This window comes from Hyposmocoma kahamanoa, unplaced genomic scaffold (assembly GCF_003589595.1).
Source record: "Hyposmocoma kahamanoa isolate Upper Pololo Valley unplaced genomic scaffold, ASM358959v1 86, whole genome shotgun sequence".
NCBI classification, from domain to species: Eukaryota; Metazoa; Arthropoda; class Insecta; order Lepidoptera; family Cosmopterigidae; genus Hyposmocoma; species Hyposmocoma kahamanoa.
In genome coordinates, this window is record NW_020654289.1 from 16,624,589 (window position 1) to 16,645,645 (window position 21,057).

Sequence of the window (21,057 nt, forward strand, 5' to 3'; positions counted from 1 at the left end):
GGGTGTAGAAAAAGCTAAACTTATCTCCAAAAACCTATTTCATGGAACAACGACAACGGCGAAATACTCCTGAATCTAATCAAAACAGAAAAACTCAGACTGGATACGTCATTTGGCTGAAAATCTTGCAAAGTTAGTTGGTAACCGGAACCAGACATTCACAGTTAGACCATATTATCACATCTATAAAATTGCCCCCATCTTCAACTTCATTGCAGGTGCACATACTGATAACATTACTGACCACAAAATAACTTTTGGTGAGGTAAACTACCAACGACTTCAATCGAAAAAACGTAAGCATACATCAAAAGATACAACCGCCGACAGCAAAGAATTTAACCACAAAAACTTTGACTATGAACTGCTACAAGGAGAGAATACGGCAACCAAATATCAAAACGAAATACGGGAAATACTTTTAAAAACCAAAATGGCCAACAATGGTTTGATTTCCTGGGACTCGAAGTATCAACGCCACTTTATCTATCCACCTTAACATAAACAAAGAGCTTAGAGTTGCCATCGTACGATTACAAAAAGTGAATGTTTTAAAAAACCGGTAACCTTCAGACCCCACTTTTTCAAAACAACTGAAGGAATGTAGGGCAAAACTGCAAAAAACAGAAAGTGAGACGGGATGAAAAAGAATGTCAATGTTTTTTCAAGGGCTTCGAGAAAATGCACATAACAACGATTCCAATTGAAGACCAATCAAAACTCGTCGAAGACATGAACGAGGAAATATTTCAGGAAATAATCATAGAAATAAAAAAACGGCATCGCGACATTAATGGATCATATAGTAACCGAATTATTCAAGACAAACCCGAATTATTCAAGGCAAAACATTACTATGTTTTGTTTTCAGGCCAAATTCTTGTGTTGGATTCGAAAAGTACAAGTCCCTATTCCCAATACTCACGCCCCAAAAACATCGACGATTACAGAAAAAATATCTATTTGCAATATGGGCAATTCCTATTGCAAAGACTATAAGCGACTGTAGCGGAACTAGGAAATTACCAAGCAGCATTTCTCTAAAACAGATCAACAGACGACCACATTTTTGCACTCATGCGAATACTTGATGAATCTTGGAAGAAAGCTTATGACTCTGTAAACCTAAATGAACTCCGGAATATATTTCTTACTTGAAGGAATAAAAACCCCAACAAACAGGTTTAAGGCCTACATGAACGAAATAACGAACATAAAATGGTTTGGACAACAAACAAATTGGATAACGAAAGGAAAAGAAGAAAAAAACAGGGGTGCCCACTCTCGCCACGATTGTTCACTCTGATAATGGACGACCTAATGAGAACACTCAAGGAAGAAATAGAGTTCCTCCAACTTGACCAAGATAAGAAAATCTCCTTACCGGTAGTACTATCATTCGCAGACAACATATTCATGATATCCAACTCACTAAGCAAACTGGATATCATTGACAGAACCTGCCTTTTCTGCACAATAGGACTCAAAATATACACCAAAATAACAAAAGTTTTCCTACGCAACCCAATTCAAACCGGAACACAAAGAACGCCCGATTCTTACGCAGAACTAACATACTGCCAACAAAAGAAATTAACTATTTAGGCACGTACATAAGCTCTACTCACAGCCACAAAACTACAGTACACACAAGATGTAAACAAGCTATCAAGAATGCAAAAATAATAACACATTTCGTAATGCTATCAAAAATCTAATGGCAAACAGCCCGCTTAATATACAAGATGGTGATTGAACCTACAATGACTTACGGCCTTAAAGCAGCCGCGCTTACAAAAGCCAATAGAGCGAAGCTGAGAAGATACGAAAGGTTAATATTTATAATACTTCTGAGGTTATAGTAGTAACTCAGAAGTATGATTAATTGCGCACGAACTAAACCAATTGAAAGAAAAATACACAATGTATTGGAACGAAAGCCAGCAAACGAATAAAATATCTGAGGCTTTGGGCTTGAGGCTGAAGAAAACACCCACACATTTTACATGCAGCACGAACACTTAGAGCACCACAACTCAAAATAGGAAGACTCATATTTACCTGAAACGTCTCCATAAAAGATAACATGGAATTACTATCAACGTAACGAAAACGACTGGATAGAACTAACTAAAGATAATGATAAATTTAGGCAAGCAGTTGAAGAAATACATAGAATTTCGGAAACCGACACCAAATCAGAATTTCTTTCCCCTTCTTTGAGTTCTATGAGTTGAGTTCTATGTACGAGAACACATCCTCACCCAGGAGAATCCACTAAGGCAACACGAAGTCCAACACTATCAACGCTCATTCCTAATAATACTACCTAACCGCCTACCGAAATAACTAACTACCCCTACTACCTACTTTCTGTCACGCGCTGCATAACCGGTAGGAATCTGGCCACCGGTTGCGGCTGGTTGGTCTTCCCTTCCACAATCCCGGGCGTGTCACTTCCTGAAACTGTGCCCCCTGGTATATCCGACTTGTCCAGGTCAGAATTATTCTGGTTGGGTGCGGCAGATTAATTTATATTTTTGCCATATTCTTTGATTTACAATTTAAAAAAAGATATATTCAAAGAAGTTTTACTTCTTTCCAACTTCGAATATTGAACGAAGGGAAACGCAAACCTGGAATAATTTTTAATAAAGTTTGTCAAGGTTTCTACGAATTCGACCACTTCGAAAGAATATAACTTTTTAACTGCCTCAGTGGCCGAACTCCTGGGTTCGATTCCCAGGCCGGGAGAAATATGTGCCTACATAAGGCCATACACATATTTCTCCCGGCCATTTCCATTTATTTCTCTCGTGAGTTTGGGTGTAATTTGTGGTTGTGTATGTGTGTGTTTATGACACCCGCAACGCCGGGTTTCCCTAGTGCTGGACTATGAGTGTGTGCGTTCTAAGAAAAAATACAGTAATACATTTCACGATTTCGTTATAACGCGTTTTTCAAAATTCGCGCTAAATTACGTTATTATTGTGCTTTATTATTTATTTATTTATATAAATTACAGCTTAGTAATGTGTGAAAATGTTTTTCAATTTTAATGCAAGTATTAAACATAAATGTAATGTAGTAGACAAGTAGAAAGAATGCTTGCCTCTTATTTACTTATTTAGGAAATCCCAGGTTTCAAAGACTTCCAGATCAATCTTTCGGTAGTTTTTGTTTTCTTTATATGATACCAAGTGACAGGACGAATAAGTCGTGCGCCTGGTGGTAAACGACACGCCTGTCCATTAGTAGCCGCAGTGCCACTCAGAGCTTTAAATCGCAAAGAGTTGAGAGCATTGCTACTGCGTCCGTCTACCTGGTACAAAAGTTGACAAGTCTCATGTGCTTGTAATTTCACCAGCAGCCTTACCCTTCAAAACCGGAACACAGAAATGCTCACATTACCGCTTGGTAGTAGAAATAGATATGGCGGCAGTACTTCCCTGGACGAACTCTTTTACAAGGAGCTTTAGTGGGTTGCAAGTTGTATATACAGGGTGCACCTTATTCATGTCTTTCACTTAGCTTTTCATGTCCATACTTCATTAAATTCGAATTATTAAATTGAACATCGACTTTTTTACTTATTAAGTAAATTTAAACCATTAGAGCATAAAGATAAATAATACCTTATTTCTTTAGTGTCAAGTACATTAAAAAATCAGAAAGTTCAAAAAGGTAATGGCCAATTAATTCCCTGATTGTACTTACTGTTTCGGGGCGTATAACGTCATTAGTTGCCAATTTACTTTTCAGAGTATCTGGAGCCGAAATTCCTGAAAACATCAATTATCTTTTTTGTACATAGTAATTGTAAAAATAAATAATAAATGTAATAATTGTATACAATAGATATATCTAAACAGGGGATTTTGAAATTTTGTTGATAAACTTAGAATTATTTTACAAGAGTACAGTTAACATCAAACAAATTAGTAAAATACAATTAGTACACTGTAAATTAAATACGTATCTCAGGGTCGTATTCCAGAACTCTACTCAATACTTAAGTCAGGATTTGAGCAGACTTGAGTATGATTTCAAGCACTGGAAATACGACCCTAATGGCAAGGACTTGAGTATGATTTTCATTGCTCACTGCAATACTCATGTCCTGACTTGAGTATTGAGTAGAGTTCTGGAATACGACCCTAAGACTTTATGAAAACACTTTTTGTTATTTGTGCCAGTAACAATTTTGAGTGATAATCAGAGAGACCAATGTCAATGAAATTAGGGCAGTCGAATTTCGGAACATTATGACATTGTATGATTATTTAAGAATTTAGAGTACAAGAGTGTTTATTTCAGAGAGAGTGTATTTGATTGAAAAAAAAAACAAGTATACGCTATTTAGATAAAAAAATGGTTAATTGAATGGGCAGCAATCGCAAAACCAAAGAAATAATTGTAGTTTTTTTAAAAAAAAAACCGACCTCAAAAGTTCGTGAAATTACGTCTATTTGACAATTTTAATTGAAATAGGTTAGCGGAAATTGCGCGAAACAGGATTTATCCCCTAGTTTACTACCTTTAGAGATGGAATATTTCCTTGAAATTTAAATATGACCAATATCTCCAAAAACAGTTCACAAATCGAGAAATCGAGTTATCGCTTAACGTAAATAAAAAAAATACATTGTAATTTAGAAAGTCCTCCTTTTTTTGAAGTCTATTAAAATAAAACATATCCAAGACGAGACAGTACATAAGAAACTTACCAGGCATATCAGAAGGGCTGCTATGAACACAGAAGATCTTTCTCATTGTCATGAGTAATGTCCTGTAGTCCAAGGTGTAGGAGCCATAGACCAATGGATTCATGCAGGAGTTTGAAACGGCCATGATGAAGAATAAGTCCTGAACTCTGGCTGATACGTGAATTGCTGACTGCCGATCTAGCATATACCTAAACAGAAGGTTCAGTGTACGGCAGATATCGCTGCCTTTATAGAATAACGTATTAGAAAATAAGGAGATTTTGTACTAAGCATACAGATAATATTTCGCAGAGCTTGCGAAATTTTATAGTGAATACAGCATTCATCTTCTTACGTACAGTTTTTTTCGTATTGTTTTGTATGTTAAATTGTCTTGTATGCTCAATTCAAAATTGTAGTAGTCTAGTCAAGGCAACATAAAGGTGGTTTTCCACCGACGAGACGAGGAGAGACGAGAGCTAAAATCTCGCCGGCCTATTTCCTCTAAAAATTGCCATTAATAATTCACGCGAGCTCGCATGAGACATCGCGATCTCGAACTAGTCATCGCGACATTGAGCGGGCTTGCGCTGTGATTGTGGATAGTGAAGGTTCGGTGCTGACTGAACTGAATTCATCTAGAGATAAATATACGGTTGAAGTAACATGTCCCGTAAAATATTTTTATTAAATATTTTAACGGAAGAAGAATCAGATGAAACCATCTGTTTTAAATCTCAAATAGTGCGTACCCCACAATCTCGCGATTGATATTAATAGCCATGGCGAGCTCGCGCGAGAAGTTGTGTTGCAGAGCATAATAGTCTCTGAAGGCAGCAAATCTGTTCAACATTACATCAACAAATATTTCAATTCTTGTCTTGCTCATCCTCGTCAATCCTGACTATTTTCACCGAAGATTGGTCATGAGAGAATTGAAATTTTGTCATACAAATTTCAATCCTCGTCTCGCCTCGTCTCGCCTCGCCTCGCCGGCGGTAAACCACCTTATGTCTGGTTGAGAAAGCAGAAATATGAAATTAGTAACACAATTTCGGAGATACATTGTGAATAGAGTATTTTTTTAAATAGGCATTCTTTTGCATCACATCAGACGAAGTAAAGATGTGGGCGTGCATGTGCTTGCCTAGAGATAACTCTATACTCCCGACCTAAAAAATATTTGGTCTCAGTAAATATCCATACGTAGCTATACGGTTGAAAAAAACTTGACGCAGAATGATAGAACATCAACAGTATAACATATAATTTTGTTATAATTTTGTGGTTGTCCTGGCCATCAAATCATGTTTTTGATCATGTTTTTGTGTTATGACGTAAATTTAAATAATGAATGACAATACAAGTTTGGGTGAAAATATTATTGTTTTATTAAATCTGATTTAATGGGTAACCTATCATAAAGTCGAAAATTTTTTGTCCGAAACAACGCTTGTTCCAAGTTTCATTTCATCGAAAACTGAATTATAACGAAACAGTTGTTCTTTAAGGTTATGTTGAATGTTTATCGCAAATACACGATTAGGTTTAGCTAGGTTAGGTTAAGATAGGTTTAAAAGAAAAAACATTTTCCTCTCAAAATTACTTTCGAGGTTATGACATTTCGACCAAACGTTATTTCTGGAAAATGTCAATTCGGACTATTGATAGGTAACCGATTTAATGATGCCATTACGTGTTCCACATATACACGTATGAAAAAAATAATAAAATATTCATTCATAAGTAAATTTACAAGAAAAATATTTAATAAATAAAGATTTAGAAGAAAAAGATTTGATCTTTGATGCAAGTCATTCGCAGTCGTCAATTACCCTACTTTACAACAATTAGGCGGCGCGCAAACGTATGTCTTGTGTTCGATATAAAAAGCAACCGGCAATTCACGTCTATATTATTTCTCTTTTCATATAAACGGTCGGCGGTTGTGGCAGCCGGACACAATCGCCGGTTGCGGCAGTTGCCGCAAATCACACGAACGCAGTGGAAACAATGCATTTTCGATTTTATTTTCTAAAATAAGTACTTCGGTGACGATTTAAAGTTAAGTTTAACTTATTTATTTACATAAATCTCTTCGATATTTTATTTATTTAATACTACACGGTGAAATAATTTCTTGTTAAATAGAAAGACGCGATACTTATTTCGTGACTTTTCGCGCTTTCAGAGATTTCGTTTTGAAGGAGAGAATACACATTTACAAGCCGCGTTCCAATGTTTGTATGGAGTTACCACACTTGTCTTACTATTGGTACTATGATTATAACGATCTAAACGGCAGACTTTGGTCGCCTTCTTGGCATGATGCCACAAGCGTAACCTTCGGAGTTATTTACATCTATTATTTTAATTGATTAAGCATTTGAGGATGCTATTTTATTTTTTAAAGCTCTGTAAATACTAGTACATAATAATATATAATAATATTATTATCTTCTAATAATGTACCTACTAAAAAGATTGGTGTTCTTACTATGAGTAGGCTCTTCAATGTCAAAAATGTAATAAATATTCATAGTTAAGTTGTTCGGGCAACTGACTACAGAGCTATACCGTGTAACCCTGTACAACAACGTCCTCAAATCATGTCATATAAAATTGTCATCAGCATTCGAAGTTAATAGGTATACTGCAGAAATGGTTGCTTGGTCTGACTTATATAATATAACAATCAAAATGTCCTAAGCAAATAGCCGCGAGCGACCGCAGCCATAGCGGTAAGTTTTAATAGCGACTATGTCAGCGACTGGGCGTCGGAGATTGTATTCTACACACAAACAACTCATTTTCAAAATAGATCTCGAAAATATAACATATCTATAGGTACTTGTTATCAATAAGAACTACAAAGGCTGCCGTTTATTCGTTCTAAAATGGGTTACGGGAAAACGACACGAAATTTTTCAATTACACGCGAATGTCGGTAAACAGCCACGTTCACTATAACATGTTCGGTCGCGCGCCTCTAATTGGACAGCCTCATATCATTCTACATTAGTTTTCAATATAGTGACCCTCGCTACCGACCGTTAGGGTGTACGGAAAGAGCACTATAACCTGTGCGCGCACAGGAAGCTAATAAGTTCAGGTTCTGACTCCAGATCAGCCAGTGTACAGTGTTGTCACAGACCTCTGTCACTTGACTTCATCCGGTTCTCGAGAGGCTAGGCCTCAGTTGAGCCGTCCCGGGTCCACATACAGTACCCTCCCTATTTTACAGATAGGTGCCGGAGCTGTAGGCATGTTCACTTCCCGTTGCGCATAGCACAACTAGCGGTTACCACCACTAAGCCGTCGACTCAAAGTCCACTGTCAAATTATTAGTGGCGGAGCAGTTAGTGTAGGACGCTCACTTTCAAACGCCGAAAAACGACGTCTCTACAGTTCGCAATAACCTAAGCGGCTAGAGAGACGGGAGGATATCAAGCTTATCCTTTGCTAGCTCTCAGGGCTAGTGCCGGCGATGCCAGTCGCAGTGTCCTGGGACAATGTTCGAACATAGCTTCCAACTTAAAGAGCGACTCACGTGTCTCGCGCGTCTCCTCGCTTCAGGCCCTCAACTAGACCGCTACTAAGACGCGCTAGTTGCGCACGAGACAGACGCCCCCGGCACATGCAACCGGGGCAGACAAACATGTCCGTCTCTGCAGCTCACCACAAACCCCAGCGAGTCCATATTCAAGTCCGGGTCCACCAGAGACACCCGTGAAGGCGTATCACTGGCGGAGGGTTTGGCCCGGATGCCCGGATGCCCGCTGTGCCCTTGTCTTGCCGTCGAGCCCGTAGTCTCTCCGGAAAACCTTATCTCTCGGGTCAGTAGATAGGGACTGCTAATTGGATAGTATGGGGATTGGGTGTATGTTATATGCCGATGTTGAGTCGTTTGCAGCTACTGGAGTTCTTTTGCAGTCGCAACAACTTCCAAATCAAGGCCGCGTCAATTGATATGGATACATGACTTATTTGAATAAATAAATAGAAATAGCGCGCGGTCAGCTGCCCACGATTGTACTGACCAGACCAATCCATTTGACTATTTTGAAACAAGAAATAAAATAAAAATATTAAAAATATCGTTTCTCAAACATTTTATATTTCTATGCAACATACAACACCGGCAATTCTCGATCCCACTGGTATTTGCCGCAGTGACAGTAAGAGGCCTAACCGTATGACTGTTGGTCCATAGAAGGCAGGGAGACAGTTAGTGCCCTCCTCGTAGAGTGGGTAAACCGGTCCCACGGGTCACTGTCGTACCACCTTGTGCAGGTGCTGACCGGGCACGGCTGCTTCGGTCACTACCTGCACAAGGTGGCGAGGAGGGAACCGTCCCCGTCGTGCCACGAGTGCGGCGCTGCGGATGACACCGCGCAGCACACCCTAGAGGTGTGTAGCCGGTGGGATGAGCAGCGCCGCACTCTGACGGGGACTGTAGGGCAGGACCTCTCGCTGCCGAGCGGGGTTGCCACCATGCTCGATAGCGAGGAGTCCTGGGAGGCGGTGGCCTCCTTTTGCGCAGAGGTTATGTCGCAAAAGGAGGCCGAGGAGCGGGTGCGCGAGGACGCGGCGGACGCGCACCCGCTCCGGCGCAGACGTACGGGGAGAAGGCGAAGGCAGTTCGCTGCTCGCCTAATCCCCTAGTGAGACCAGCGGGCTCTGGACAGGGACTCCGGAGCCTGCATTGCACGGCCTCACTCGTCTGGGGGGCGGGTCGGAGGACAACCGACTCGCCCCTCCGTTGGCGCGAGAGGGAAACCCGGGGGGGTTTTAGTGGGGTAGGCCTTCCAGTGTGGAGGGAGAGTCCCCACATAACCCCTGAGTCTCCCTGGGCTCAGGGGTATCCATAAAGATTTCCCCCCCGTCAAAAAATATTTTAGTCCATTTCAGTCCATAGCAATGCGCGTTCGGAAACGGACGTGCCACGACGAAGTGAGTTAATTACACCTAACTCGTGTTTCGAGCGGCACAAGCCGCTGCGCGTAATTAACAATGAGTTCCCAGCAACTCATTGCCAATGAGCTCCTGGCGTTCATTATACACGCTATCGACACCATGGATGAAGTCAGCATAGTGCAGATATGCAAATCAAATTTCAGTGAAGATGAGATTTGCAGTGGCAAGATGCTGGTTTTCCAGCGTCTCGGTAAAGCCGAAGAGATGCCATCTCGCCGGAGGGATGGAGGCGTGAAGAGTCTCCAAGACATAATCACGCTGCTGAAGGAGACTGACCCGGACGACGTGCCTACATTCGTGGCGAAGGAGCTGCACAAGCTGCCCCCCGTCACGTTCGACCACGTCGATGTTACTAGGCTGCTGAAGGACATTACGTCCCTGAAGTCTAGCCTAGCCGAAGTACAGTGTAAATTAGAGGCTTCGGATAACATCATAAGTGGGCTGCGTACCCAAGTTGCATTATTAAGCAATGCTGTTTCGGTATGTAGGTCACCAGAAGCCTCTAATGTAAACACACGACGCGGAGCAGCGCTGAATGCCTCGGTCAGCAGTTTCGAGTCGGCACACAATGCGTCACCATTCGTTGCTGCCACCGCGCATGATGCGCCGCGCCCCGCTGCCCGCCCCTCTGCCTCGGTGGAAATGTCACGCGTGTGCACGTCAACCCCGACACGTGCATACGCCGCTGTAGCCGCTGTAGCCGCTTCAACTAGCCGACCCGCCACTTCGAAATTTGAGCGGCGGCAATCGGCTAAGGATAAAAACAATTTCCGTGTGCCTGTCTCTGAAGTTGCAAAACCACAGAGGCAGACGGTCCAGTGCGACGAGGATGGCTTCACAAAGGTGGTGAAGAGGAAGCCCACCAGCCGTAACCAGTGTGGCACAGCTCCGACAGGACCGAACTTCCTGCTGCGTCCGGCCGTACCGACGACGTTGATGTACCTGTCGCGGCTGCATTACTCCACGAAGTCTGAGGAGATAGTGGAGTATATCAGGCATAAAACCAAATACACCCTGAGGGTCGAGCGGTTGGAGTCTCGCCGCAACGTGAACTTCAATTCGTTTGTGGTGAGAATACCGACCGAACATCTTTCGACCTTCATGAAAGAGGAATTTTGGCCGAAGGGTGTCATATATCGGCGATTCCGCGGCCGGTTACCTGACACCAGATTGCGCCACACGCCGCCGATAAGGGAAATCGTGTAGATTAGTTTTTATTATTATATTGTATGTATGTTTGTTTTAAGGTATATGTAATATAGGTGTATTTTGTTTTTATATTGTTATGTATGTTAGTCTATAAGGTATGTATACATGGGTCTCTGTTACCTGATATAAATAAATAAAAAAAATAAAAAAATAAAAAAAAAAGGGAGACAGTTAGTGTAGGACGCAACCTGTGTGGACACTGTACGAGGGGGCTCGCATGTCCTTGCAAGCGCGGGCGTGCACCATGCTCTGTCGCCAGAGCGGCCGAGAACCGCAAAATGCCCAAATACGCCAACCTTTAGTGACAAAGGTTACAGATTTGAGCCTTTTACGGTTGAAACCCTGGGTGCCTGGGGTCCACAGGCGAAACTTCTAGCGAACGAGCTGTTGGATTGCCTCGTAGAAGCGTCCGGTGACCACAAGCCTGGCAGTTATTTCCGTCTAAGAATAAGTTTAGCCATTCAAAGGAGAAATATTGCCAGCCTTCTTGGCACGATGCCATCGAGGAAATTTTCTATTTATAAACTCTTTTACGTTTTTTTATGTATCTATCCATTATGGTTTAGTTATTAGTTTGCGTTCAATAAAATATATGTACTCGGTACTTGGTATAACGGGCTGGTGTCCGCAACTTGACATCAAGGCGCCTATTTTGCGTGTGGTAAAATATATGTATTGTTTACGTACAACACTGAATAAAATACAATTGTAGAGTATACTTATGATATGTAGCGAGATTTCGGGTGTTAAATCTGGGTGATCAAAGATTCGATCATCAAAGTTTGGCCCTAGTATGGAGACCGCGTAATCACAAAATTGTTGTGTAAACGCGTAAACACCAATACAAATCACCAGAGGAATAGTACTTGGAGCAGTAGTGTTAATTACTTGGCAATAAAATGAGTACCTACGTATAGTCTTTTCTAATCCATTTTAGAAGTTTAGTTAAAATTGTAAAGCAATCACTCAATAAATCGAATAAGTAACACTTTCACTTATATTTCAAAGATTTTGACTTGCTGTCTCATCACTTTTTCCAACAATATTCATTTGAATAACATCGTACAATCGTATTTTTTGCTTTGAGTAAAACAGTGAGGCATTTATTAATTATAATACATGTATGAATAATCTATGGTTGCATAGTGCTGTACGGAAAAAAACATTCGGTTCATTCAATTTAAATTTTTGTAATCGATTAGTAAATAGAAAATTTCAATCGCAATCGAACAAGTATCTAAGCGTAAGGATTTGAAGGAGAATTTTAAATTAAGGATAGATTATGTAAGAAGAACCGCTAGCATAACTCAAATCGATTCATTTAATTTATTAATCGATTTGTAGTTGGCATTACAATTGTATACTAGACAGTCTATGATCGGGTCAGTGACTTGTTTGTTTACTTTTCGTCTAAAATGGATTGGAACGGACTATAGTACTATTCACGCTGTACCCTCATTATTCATACTAAATAAATTCTCACATGCAGGTGACTGCACATTTTAAACACAATAAATGTCCGATTCTAGGGAACATTTGGCAACAAGTCTTACCATAACGTCATTGTAGCATAGGGAAGCCAGCAACAAGCGAACACCGTGACGATCGTAACAGTCATCCGCAAAGTTCTCCGTCTGGCTCTGGCCAGAGGTCTTTGGTCTGATCGACGGAGCTGGATTCGAGTACGCTCTGAAGGCTGGATATATTTGTCTGGAACAAAATTTTGAAATAATAAGTAATATATTAAGAGTAGGGAAAGTAGGGAGTAGAGAAAAAATAATAGGGATAGTTGGGTTCTTTTGGCGCTTAACTTGGTTATCCACTCTCTTGTACAAATGAGGTTTTTCGAGATATGTACGGCCAAATTTGATTGTTATATTACATTATGTAATATTGGATAGCGAAGGTAAGCAACGCGAAGAAATCTGCATATTGGGAATTTTAAAATATTTAAAATGTGACCCTTTAAGTATTTAAAGTGTACACCTGCCTCCGTGGTTACCATGTCGGACTGCCACGCAGAGGTCCTTCCCGGGCCGGGAGAAATATGTGTATGGCCTACATTTATTTCTCTCGTGAATTTGGGTGTAATTTGTAGGTGTCTACGTGTGCGTCCATGGCACCCGCGACTCAGGGTTTCCCTAATGCGGGGCTGTGTTGAGTGTATGCGTTATTATGAGTGTGTAAACCTTCGTAGCATGGCATAGGTTTAGTAGCAACAGAGCTCCATGTGAAAGAGTTCGTCTACCACCTTATCTATTTCTGCCGCCGAGCAGTAATGTGTGCATCGCTGCGTTCTGGGCTTGGATGCTGATGAAAATACATGGGGCAAGTCGTGGAAAGCCTGGTGGAAAACAACACGCCTTCCCGTTACAGTTGCAGTGCCACTCAGAGCTTCCAATCGCAAAGATCTAAGGGGCACTTTTACTCTGCCGTCCGTTAACCAATAACGCGGCTAAGTGACACAATAATTTTATAAGATATCATAAAAATCCATAACCTAGTTTTAGAATATTGAAATTGTTTAATATTTCAGCTATGCATCGTTGGGGTAAGTTCCGATAAGTCGAACACGTTTAATAATTTTAACTGTTTTTAAAAGAGAATTTTGTGCTCTATCTTTTGCTATTTAAAACAGATATTTGACCATTTCTCACTTGGCCGCGTTTTAGTGGACGGCAGCACTGCGCCCGTCACCCTGGGACATAAGTTAACAAGCCACCCATGGCCTTGTAGTAGTCCTTGTGGTAGTCCTTTTCTGGATGAACTCTTTCACAAGGAGCTCTACTGCTAAAAAATTAATATTGCAGTATACGCGACGATATTTTGAATTCTTATATAAGAGTAATTCTAACAATACTTTTGTGTAATAAGCCCGTGCGATGTACATGTCGATTATGATAATTTAAGTGGTAATTAAGTGGCATCGAGTATATAACCAGAAATAAGAACGAAATGTTATTTAATTTGTTTGAAAACTATTCTGCCATATCATTACTCCACACGCAAAATAGGCGCCTTGACGTCGAGTTGCTGACACCAGCCCGTTACACCAAGTACCAAGTACTGTGACAACTGCGCTCCGATTGGCTAGCCCGAGTTTGAGGTGTCGTCAATGGGTGTCAACTGTTTCACTTCAAATCGTCCAGTTAACATGAGCTTTGCTATAATGGACGAAAATTGCAAAATTACATATTTAATATTTGATTACCGATGAAATGTGATTCCGTGTTTTGTAATTAGATGTTTTGCTGTTTTTCCCACACCACCGAATCGAACGGCACGGCATTGTTAAAGATACTATCTTTATTACAATAAATACAGAATATTTTTTGGAATATACGGAGACGTAAACACAGGTCAGTAGTTGGCCTGTCTATATTTCAGTGCAAACGAGAGTTGATATTTATAAGAGTAGTATCGCTAATGTATTACCAGGAATATATGACCCTTATTTCGTCTACATTTCTGGTTATATACTCGATGTTAAGTGGCGACCGTTACAAAGTTCTCATCGACACCGAATATTTATGGGTTCACCACACTTACCAAAACACGTTAAGAGTCTATACTACCACAAATGGCTTTGGTTGATTCCGCATAACAAGTAAGTGTCGAATCAATCACATTGGAAAAAATATATAGTAACATTGAGGATATTACTATACGGTGTGAAAACACGATTCCTACAAATGTTCGCATTGCAAAAAAGAACACAAACAAACTTGTTTCGAAATTTTCAATAGGTACTTTCATAAACTAACGATTTTTTTTTTTATATCTACTGAATTAAATAGAAGACGTGTAGGTACTATACGATATACATTTTTCAAATGGCTTTAATTTCGTTTGTAAAAAAAATTATTCAGAAATAAAGCCAGTGTCCCTACCGCTCGACTCAAGCAAGATCAACTGTGTTATTACGGAAAAAAATTGAATTTCGAGCTAAGGCAGTATCGAGTCAAGCGTTCGCTCGGTGTTTAACAGACATCAAGTAGCAGACGTTTTTATTCTTGTTGTGTGTGTTTATACAAGAGTGCCTCAAATTCAAAATTTGGTCAACATTTGGTTTTTGCTTCAATATCGTACTCCCATAATCGAGACGAGATACCAATCCGCGATGCGGAATAACAATGTTAATACGTAAGTACTCCACATATCAAAGGTTATTTCAATATTACACGAGAATATTGTGACAAAAATGTTAATTTCTTTAAATTATGTTTACAACTTGTAGGTTTTAATAAGTCCTTGCCGCTCGACCCAAGCACAATGAACCGTATTATTACGTAGTATAGACTCTTAAGCCGCTCAGAAATCCTTTGTGTCGATGTAATAAGTACGAGAAACAAGTTCCTCGTTTCGCTCCTATCCGGATCTCAAACGCGAAACGCGCAACGTTTTTTTCGTTTGTTTTAGTAGTGTCGATGGTGTAACAATAATTCTGTTCGCAAAATTGTTCGCTTAACGAAACAAATTCTCGTGATTATCATTGCACTTTCGTCCTTTATAACACAAGTCATATGCTGTTGTCGTATTCTAAATCATAACGAAACGAGGATAAACTGTGTATGTGTTTAAAAAACTTTGGTCTTTCGTTACTTTTACGTCTACACGCCTGATTAAGCAGTCAGAAAAATAAAAACTTTGTTTATAAAACAAAACTTCGAATATTTTTCACGGCCGCAAGGGGGCCTTTAGGCCTTATTCAAATGTACATACGTAGGACGTAGACGCTTGTTGCGTTCACGGTGGCCGCGCGTGTCGCGTGGGTAGATATTGGTTCGGTCCGCCCGTACATTTCACAGTGCTTGGTTCAGCATTTGTTTGCGATTTCGACGTGTGGACACACCTGCACTCTGATTGAGCTCTTTGACGTTAAAAGTTTAACTTTTTTTAACGCACACACTCATAGCGCACTAGGGAAACCCTGTGCCGCGGTTGTCATGGACATACATAGACAACTACAAATTACACCCAAACTCGCAAGAGAAATAAATGTAGACCATACAAATATTTCTCCTAGCCCGGGAATGAAACTCGGGACCTCTGTGACCAGACCAGCATTATAACCGTTTGGCCACAGAGGCAGTTAAAAATATCTCGGTATCTGATAGGTTTGCACATTTTCCATAGTTGTTTAGCGCTGACAAATAACAAAGTTTCACAAAATGTACCGTTTCACGAAATGAATTAAATGTGTCGATTGTTAAATAGCGTATTTTTGTTCCCACCATGACATCAATATTTAATAATAAAATTTCGTCTAGAGTATACAAATGAAATGTGTTTAGAAATGAATTTGATAATTTCATTAAAATAGGTTTTGCGATTATTTTGTTGCAAATTTGTGGTTTATAAAGAATAATAAATTAAATGAAAACCATTGCCATAAACAATCCTCTTCAGTACTAAACAAATTTAATTTTCAAAACAACTAAATTGATTCTTTAGAAATGATTATCTACGAGTACAATAGTGGTACACGAGGGTTATGACAAATTTCAGTTGTGGACCGCACTTTTAATAACAAAACAACATTACCGAGCATTAAAATAATTTTATAAGCGTACATAAACAATAATTTTGGTTAACCATTCAAATTGAGTGGAGTCAATCGGAAAGAACAATACAAGTTTCATACAGTACTGAACCAGTTGAAAAATTTTTCATTTGTATTTCCATAATAGTTCCTATTTATTTATACTGAATTCATTTTACTTAGAGAAAGTAAAATTTAATTAACAACTTAATAATTATAAACTTTATATATAGAATTTCCTTTAAATCCGCACTCTGAGGCATCGTGTTCAGAAGGCTGGCAACATTTACCCTTTGAATAGCCAAACTTATTCTTGAAAGTTAAATTACGCAAGTTTCTTTTTGAGGTTATGTCAATAATGAATTTTGTAGTATAGAGTTAAATATTATTATAAAATAAGTACAGATCGATCCGGACAACAAATTTTTGTATTTAATGCAAAGGGTAAACTTATCGAATTGCGAAGCGTTTGGAATTCCTGAGAATGTATATACATAATTTGCTCTTGGAATGCGTTCAGACGGAACCTATTAGGTACGGTTATATGCACAGGGTTGTTTCCTTACATTTAATATTGGGTGGTTTCAATCCGTTTTGTCGGGGCAACTTGTAGTGCCACGAAGATTTTATTTAGATACATGTTTGGTTAGGTGGTATTTTGATTTATCTGTCTGGATATTATTAAGTGGTTTCTTGATGTATTTTTTTATTATTGAGACAGAAATAAAACAACTCGGGGACTAATGAACATTTAAGCTGGTATTTTACTAATCAAGGCAGTCGCTACAAACCTGTATGTGTCATATTCGTATTTATAATCTCTTTGCCTTTCTATTTAAATTTTAATTTAAAAGGACTGCGAAGCGCCGGTATCAGAGCGCAACAGGTATTCTGAAAAATTTTAGAAATTGCTATCTCAACAACGCTTTTCGCTTGTTGCACAGACGCGAAAAGCGTTGTAATGACGGCAAACACTATAATGCAAACTTCTATTTAATATAGGAGCAATAGAAAAAGTATAATGTTACACACGTACAAGGTAACTAATAAGAACTACTTTTTTTATGCCATCCACTAGAATGAGAGATTAAACCACATTAGTTCGTATTTTCAGTAGCAGTAGAGCTCTTTGTGAAAGAGTTAATAGTCCAGGGAAGTACTGCCACCTTACCTATTTGTGCCGCCAAGCAGTAATGCTCATATTACTGCGTTCCGGGTTGGAAGGGTAAGGGTGCTAATGAAATTACAGGCACATAGGACTTAGTAACTTACGTCTCAGAGTGACTGGCGCTGTAGCCGTACTCCTAAGATCTTTGCGATTTAAAGCTCTGAATGGCATTGCAACTGTTATGGATAGGTGTGTCGCTTACCACCAGGCGCACGACTTATTCGTCCCGTCGCTTGGTATTACAAAACCTACGTCCACAAGGCCTATTTTCAATACCTTATTGTCGCACTAATTATTCTAAAAATAGGTTCCTTATATGAGCTCGTACCCAATTTAATAACGAATAAGGGCAATGGACGAATATAAAGAAATTAATATATCTGACAATAAGCCATTCCGGTTCAAATGTGTCATTAGGAAGCTGTTAACATAATTATTAATCGATCGAAGGAATTTTTCTTAGTGTTCGATTTTTGTATTATAATACTTATAACAAACTAGTGGAGTGATTTCGCACAACATAATTGAATATCATGGTGGTTGAACATCAGGATATTCAATAAATTTAAATTATAATTAAAAGTGATTTATAATTTGTTGATCAAGTGGTACTTATTATGTTAGTTGTTACCTGCTTATAGCTAAGTACAAATTTGTCTATCCAGCGTAACTTGTTTTAGACATTAGTGGAAACTGTTTTGACTAGTGTTTGTTTCATATGTGTTAAAAATGAAATATATGTTTCTCAAATAAATAAAATACAATAAAAAAAAAATTCAAAGGTTTTGGCTAATACCTAAATATGTCTTCTTTTTTATATCGCTTCTTCATTTTCGAAGTCGCTAATTGTTGCCTAGAGTGCACCAGACGTACAGCAAAAGACGTACATCGTGCGGAAATCTCCTTTCATGTGTTTATACATATGGATTTATAATTTATTCTATTAAAAAAAGAACCAGCACCACAACGACCGGTCTTGTGCTGCTCGCAAGCAACGGATTCTCGCAGTCTTCACCAAGTCATCGGTCCTCCTTGTGGGCGGTCTGCCACGCTGCGTGTTAGTTGTGACCGCGTACCACTCGAGAAATCTTTTGCCCCTTCGGCAAGTGCCACTGAAGTTTTGCAATTCACTTTTAGGGATATGTCAGTTACTTACTTAATTTTACGTCCTTTAATGGCATATTTATTTACGTTTGCATTTGTCTTATAAATTATTTAATTGATAAACTCCGTAAATATACTTTTCTCAGATCTTCTTCACTCATTGTTAGCGCCCGACCCACATTTGCCTATAAACCCGTTTTTATACAAACTTTATCCTTGTCCAAACCGCAGTGTTTTCTACTTATATGTTAATGTCATGTGTTCATGGTTAAGTTTCATTTGTGTCTTAAAAACGTCTCAAAAATACGAAAAGCCTATAGAATTCTCACACTGCCGCAGTAGCTTAATCTGAATTCAAGCAGAGTGGGTTCAAATTCGGGCTAGCATCCCTGAATTTTTCGGAATTTAAATTTAAATGTTGTAAAAGGCAAAAACGCATAATAGCCATGTCGTATCAGATATAAAATAAATAATTTCGAAAGACTAAAAATACTGCAGAATTACAATTTATAAAATTAATTTAGTAAAATATAGTTAAATCGCAAAATGTTTAGCTGTTTCTATAGATACTTTTAGCCTTATTAGTTACTTTTGACGTGCCTATAAGAGTACAGTGCAATTAAATTTAAAAAAAATCTATTACCGCCTTAGAGCGATGATGTAATGAAAATGCCTGTGGGTGTAATTTAGGACTTTACGGCCGACTTCGCCGGCCCATATTACCACTCAGAACTATAAATCACATAGCTCTGAGGGGCATTACTACTGTGCCCGTCATCCTGAGATATAAGGTGACAGGTCTTACGTGCCTGTAATTTCACCAGCACTCTTACCCTTTAAAACCGGAACGCGGAAGTGATGCACACTTCGACGGCAGAAATAGGTAAGGTGGCAGTACTTCCCTGGACGAATACCAAAAACCGTAGTTTAACCGAAGCCGTTACTGCAAGTGATTAGTTCCCTATTCATTAACATTAGGTACCTTAAGTTAAAAAGGCGGTAAATACGCAATTAAGAACAGAGAGACATTCAAAACTTTAATGGCCAGAAGGTGTGTAATTGCTTTTCCGCCCGTGTGGCATATATTTTTCATTTTACACTTGTGAGGAAGTTGAAAATAAAGTTTATTCATTTAATATTTACACACTTTTCAGTATCTCACAAATAAGTCCCACATAAAGAATATTTTTTTTTGGAGCATTAAAGCATTTTGCTTTGACTTTTACGTATGAATAAAACGTAGTGTTTATTTATGTATGTCATAGTACTTATGAGTAAGTACCGTATATAAATTATAGACGAAATAAAGACTGTATTTATATTAGTTTTTGCAAAAGGCTCTTTTTAAATTTGCAAAAGCAGCAGGCAAAAAAATCTAAACGGTCATAGATATTTTTATCTGTTCAGAGCTAAGCAATAAATGTTTGATTTCTATAAATTAACTATGGTAGTTTTATGTTGGGCCTCAAAACTAAAACAAATGAGCATTAAAAACAAAATTTAGATAGTTATTTTTAAACTAAGTAAATGTTGATTATATTTGTATACTAATATTATATTAATTATGATACGATTTGACCTGACAACATGTCCGTACACGCAAGCAAATTGGTTTCTGCTTTTTCATATACTTGAATGGAGGGCGCAAGCAAGCAACCAAGATTTAGTAGGAGATCAATATCAAAAGATATACTGATATAGACGGAACAATTTATAGATATATCAAACATAACAAAATATCGTTTATTTAAAAAAGTGCACATTTACAATAGATCAATCATTTCTTTGAGGATCAAATAATATAATCCCTCTGAAAATTAAATCAAAAAGTCCACTGCGATTTGTGGACGCGTATTTGGCGCGAGGTCTACGTCCGTGCTCCGAGCGGGTGGTGGGAGAATAGAACTAAAACAAAAAGTCCATTACCGCCGCTAGGGTTGCATCACAAAAAGACCGCCTAGTTTTGCTGTACGCTGTACTACTTACGAGCAAGTGTGATGAAATAATATATGTACACATCATGGAATTCTTTTTTTTTAAACACGTACATACCTACATATTATAGCTTGTTACCACGTCCTATTACTTAATCATGATGATTATTATAATAATAACGCACACACTCAACATAGCCCCGCACTAGGGAAACCCTGGTTTGCGGGTGCCATGGATACACACATAGATAACCACAAATTACACCCAAACTCACGGGAGAAATAAATATTTCTATATAAATATTTCTCTCGGCCCGGGAATCGAACCTGGGACCTCTGCGTGGCAGTCCGGTAACAGTTCGGCTACGGTGGCAGTTAAATTGATTATCAGAGATAATAATTTTGTGTTTAAATTAC

At 38.9% G+C, this 21,057-nt stretch overlaps 1 protein-coding gene across 1 annotated transcript in view; it reads right to left on the reverse strand.

The window, feature by feature from the left end:
- The window catches only part of LOC113234929 (gonadotropin-releasing hormone II receptor-like), a 184,901-nt gene that overhangs the window by 11,974 nt on the left and 151,870 nt on the right, over nucleotides 1-21,057 (reverse strand). Inside the window, 3 exon segments of the mRNA XM_026470450.1 lie at nucleotides 3,718-3,782; nucleotides 4,728-4,915; nucleotides 12,446-12,602. Coding sequence (XP_026326235.1) covers nucleotides 3,718-3,782; nucleotides 4,728-4,915; nucleotides 12,446-12,602 — 410 coding nt within the window.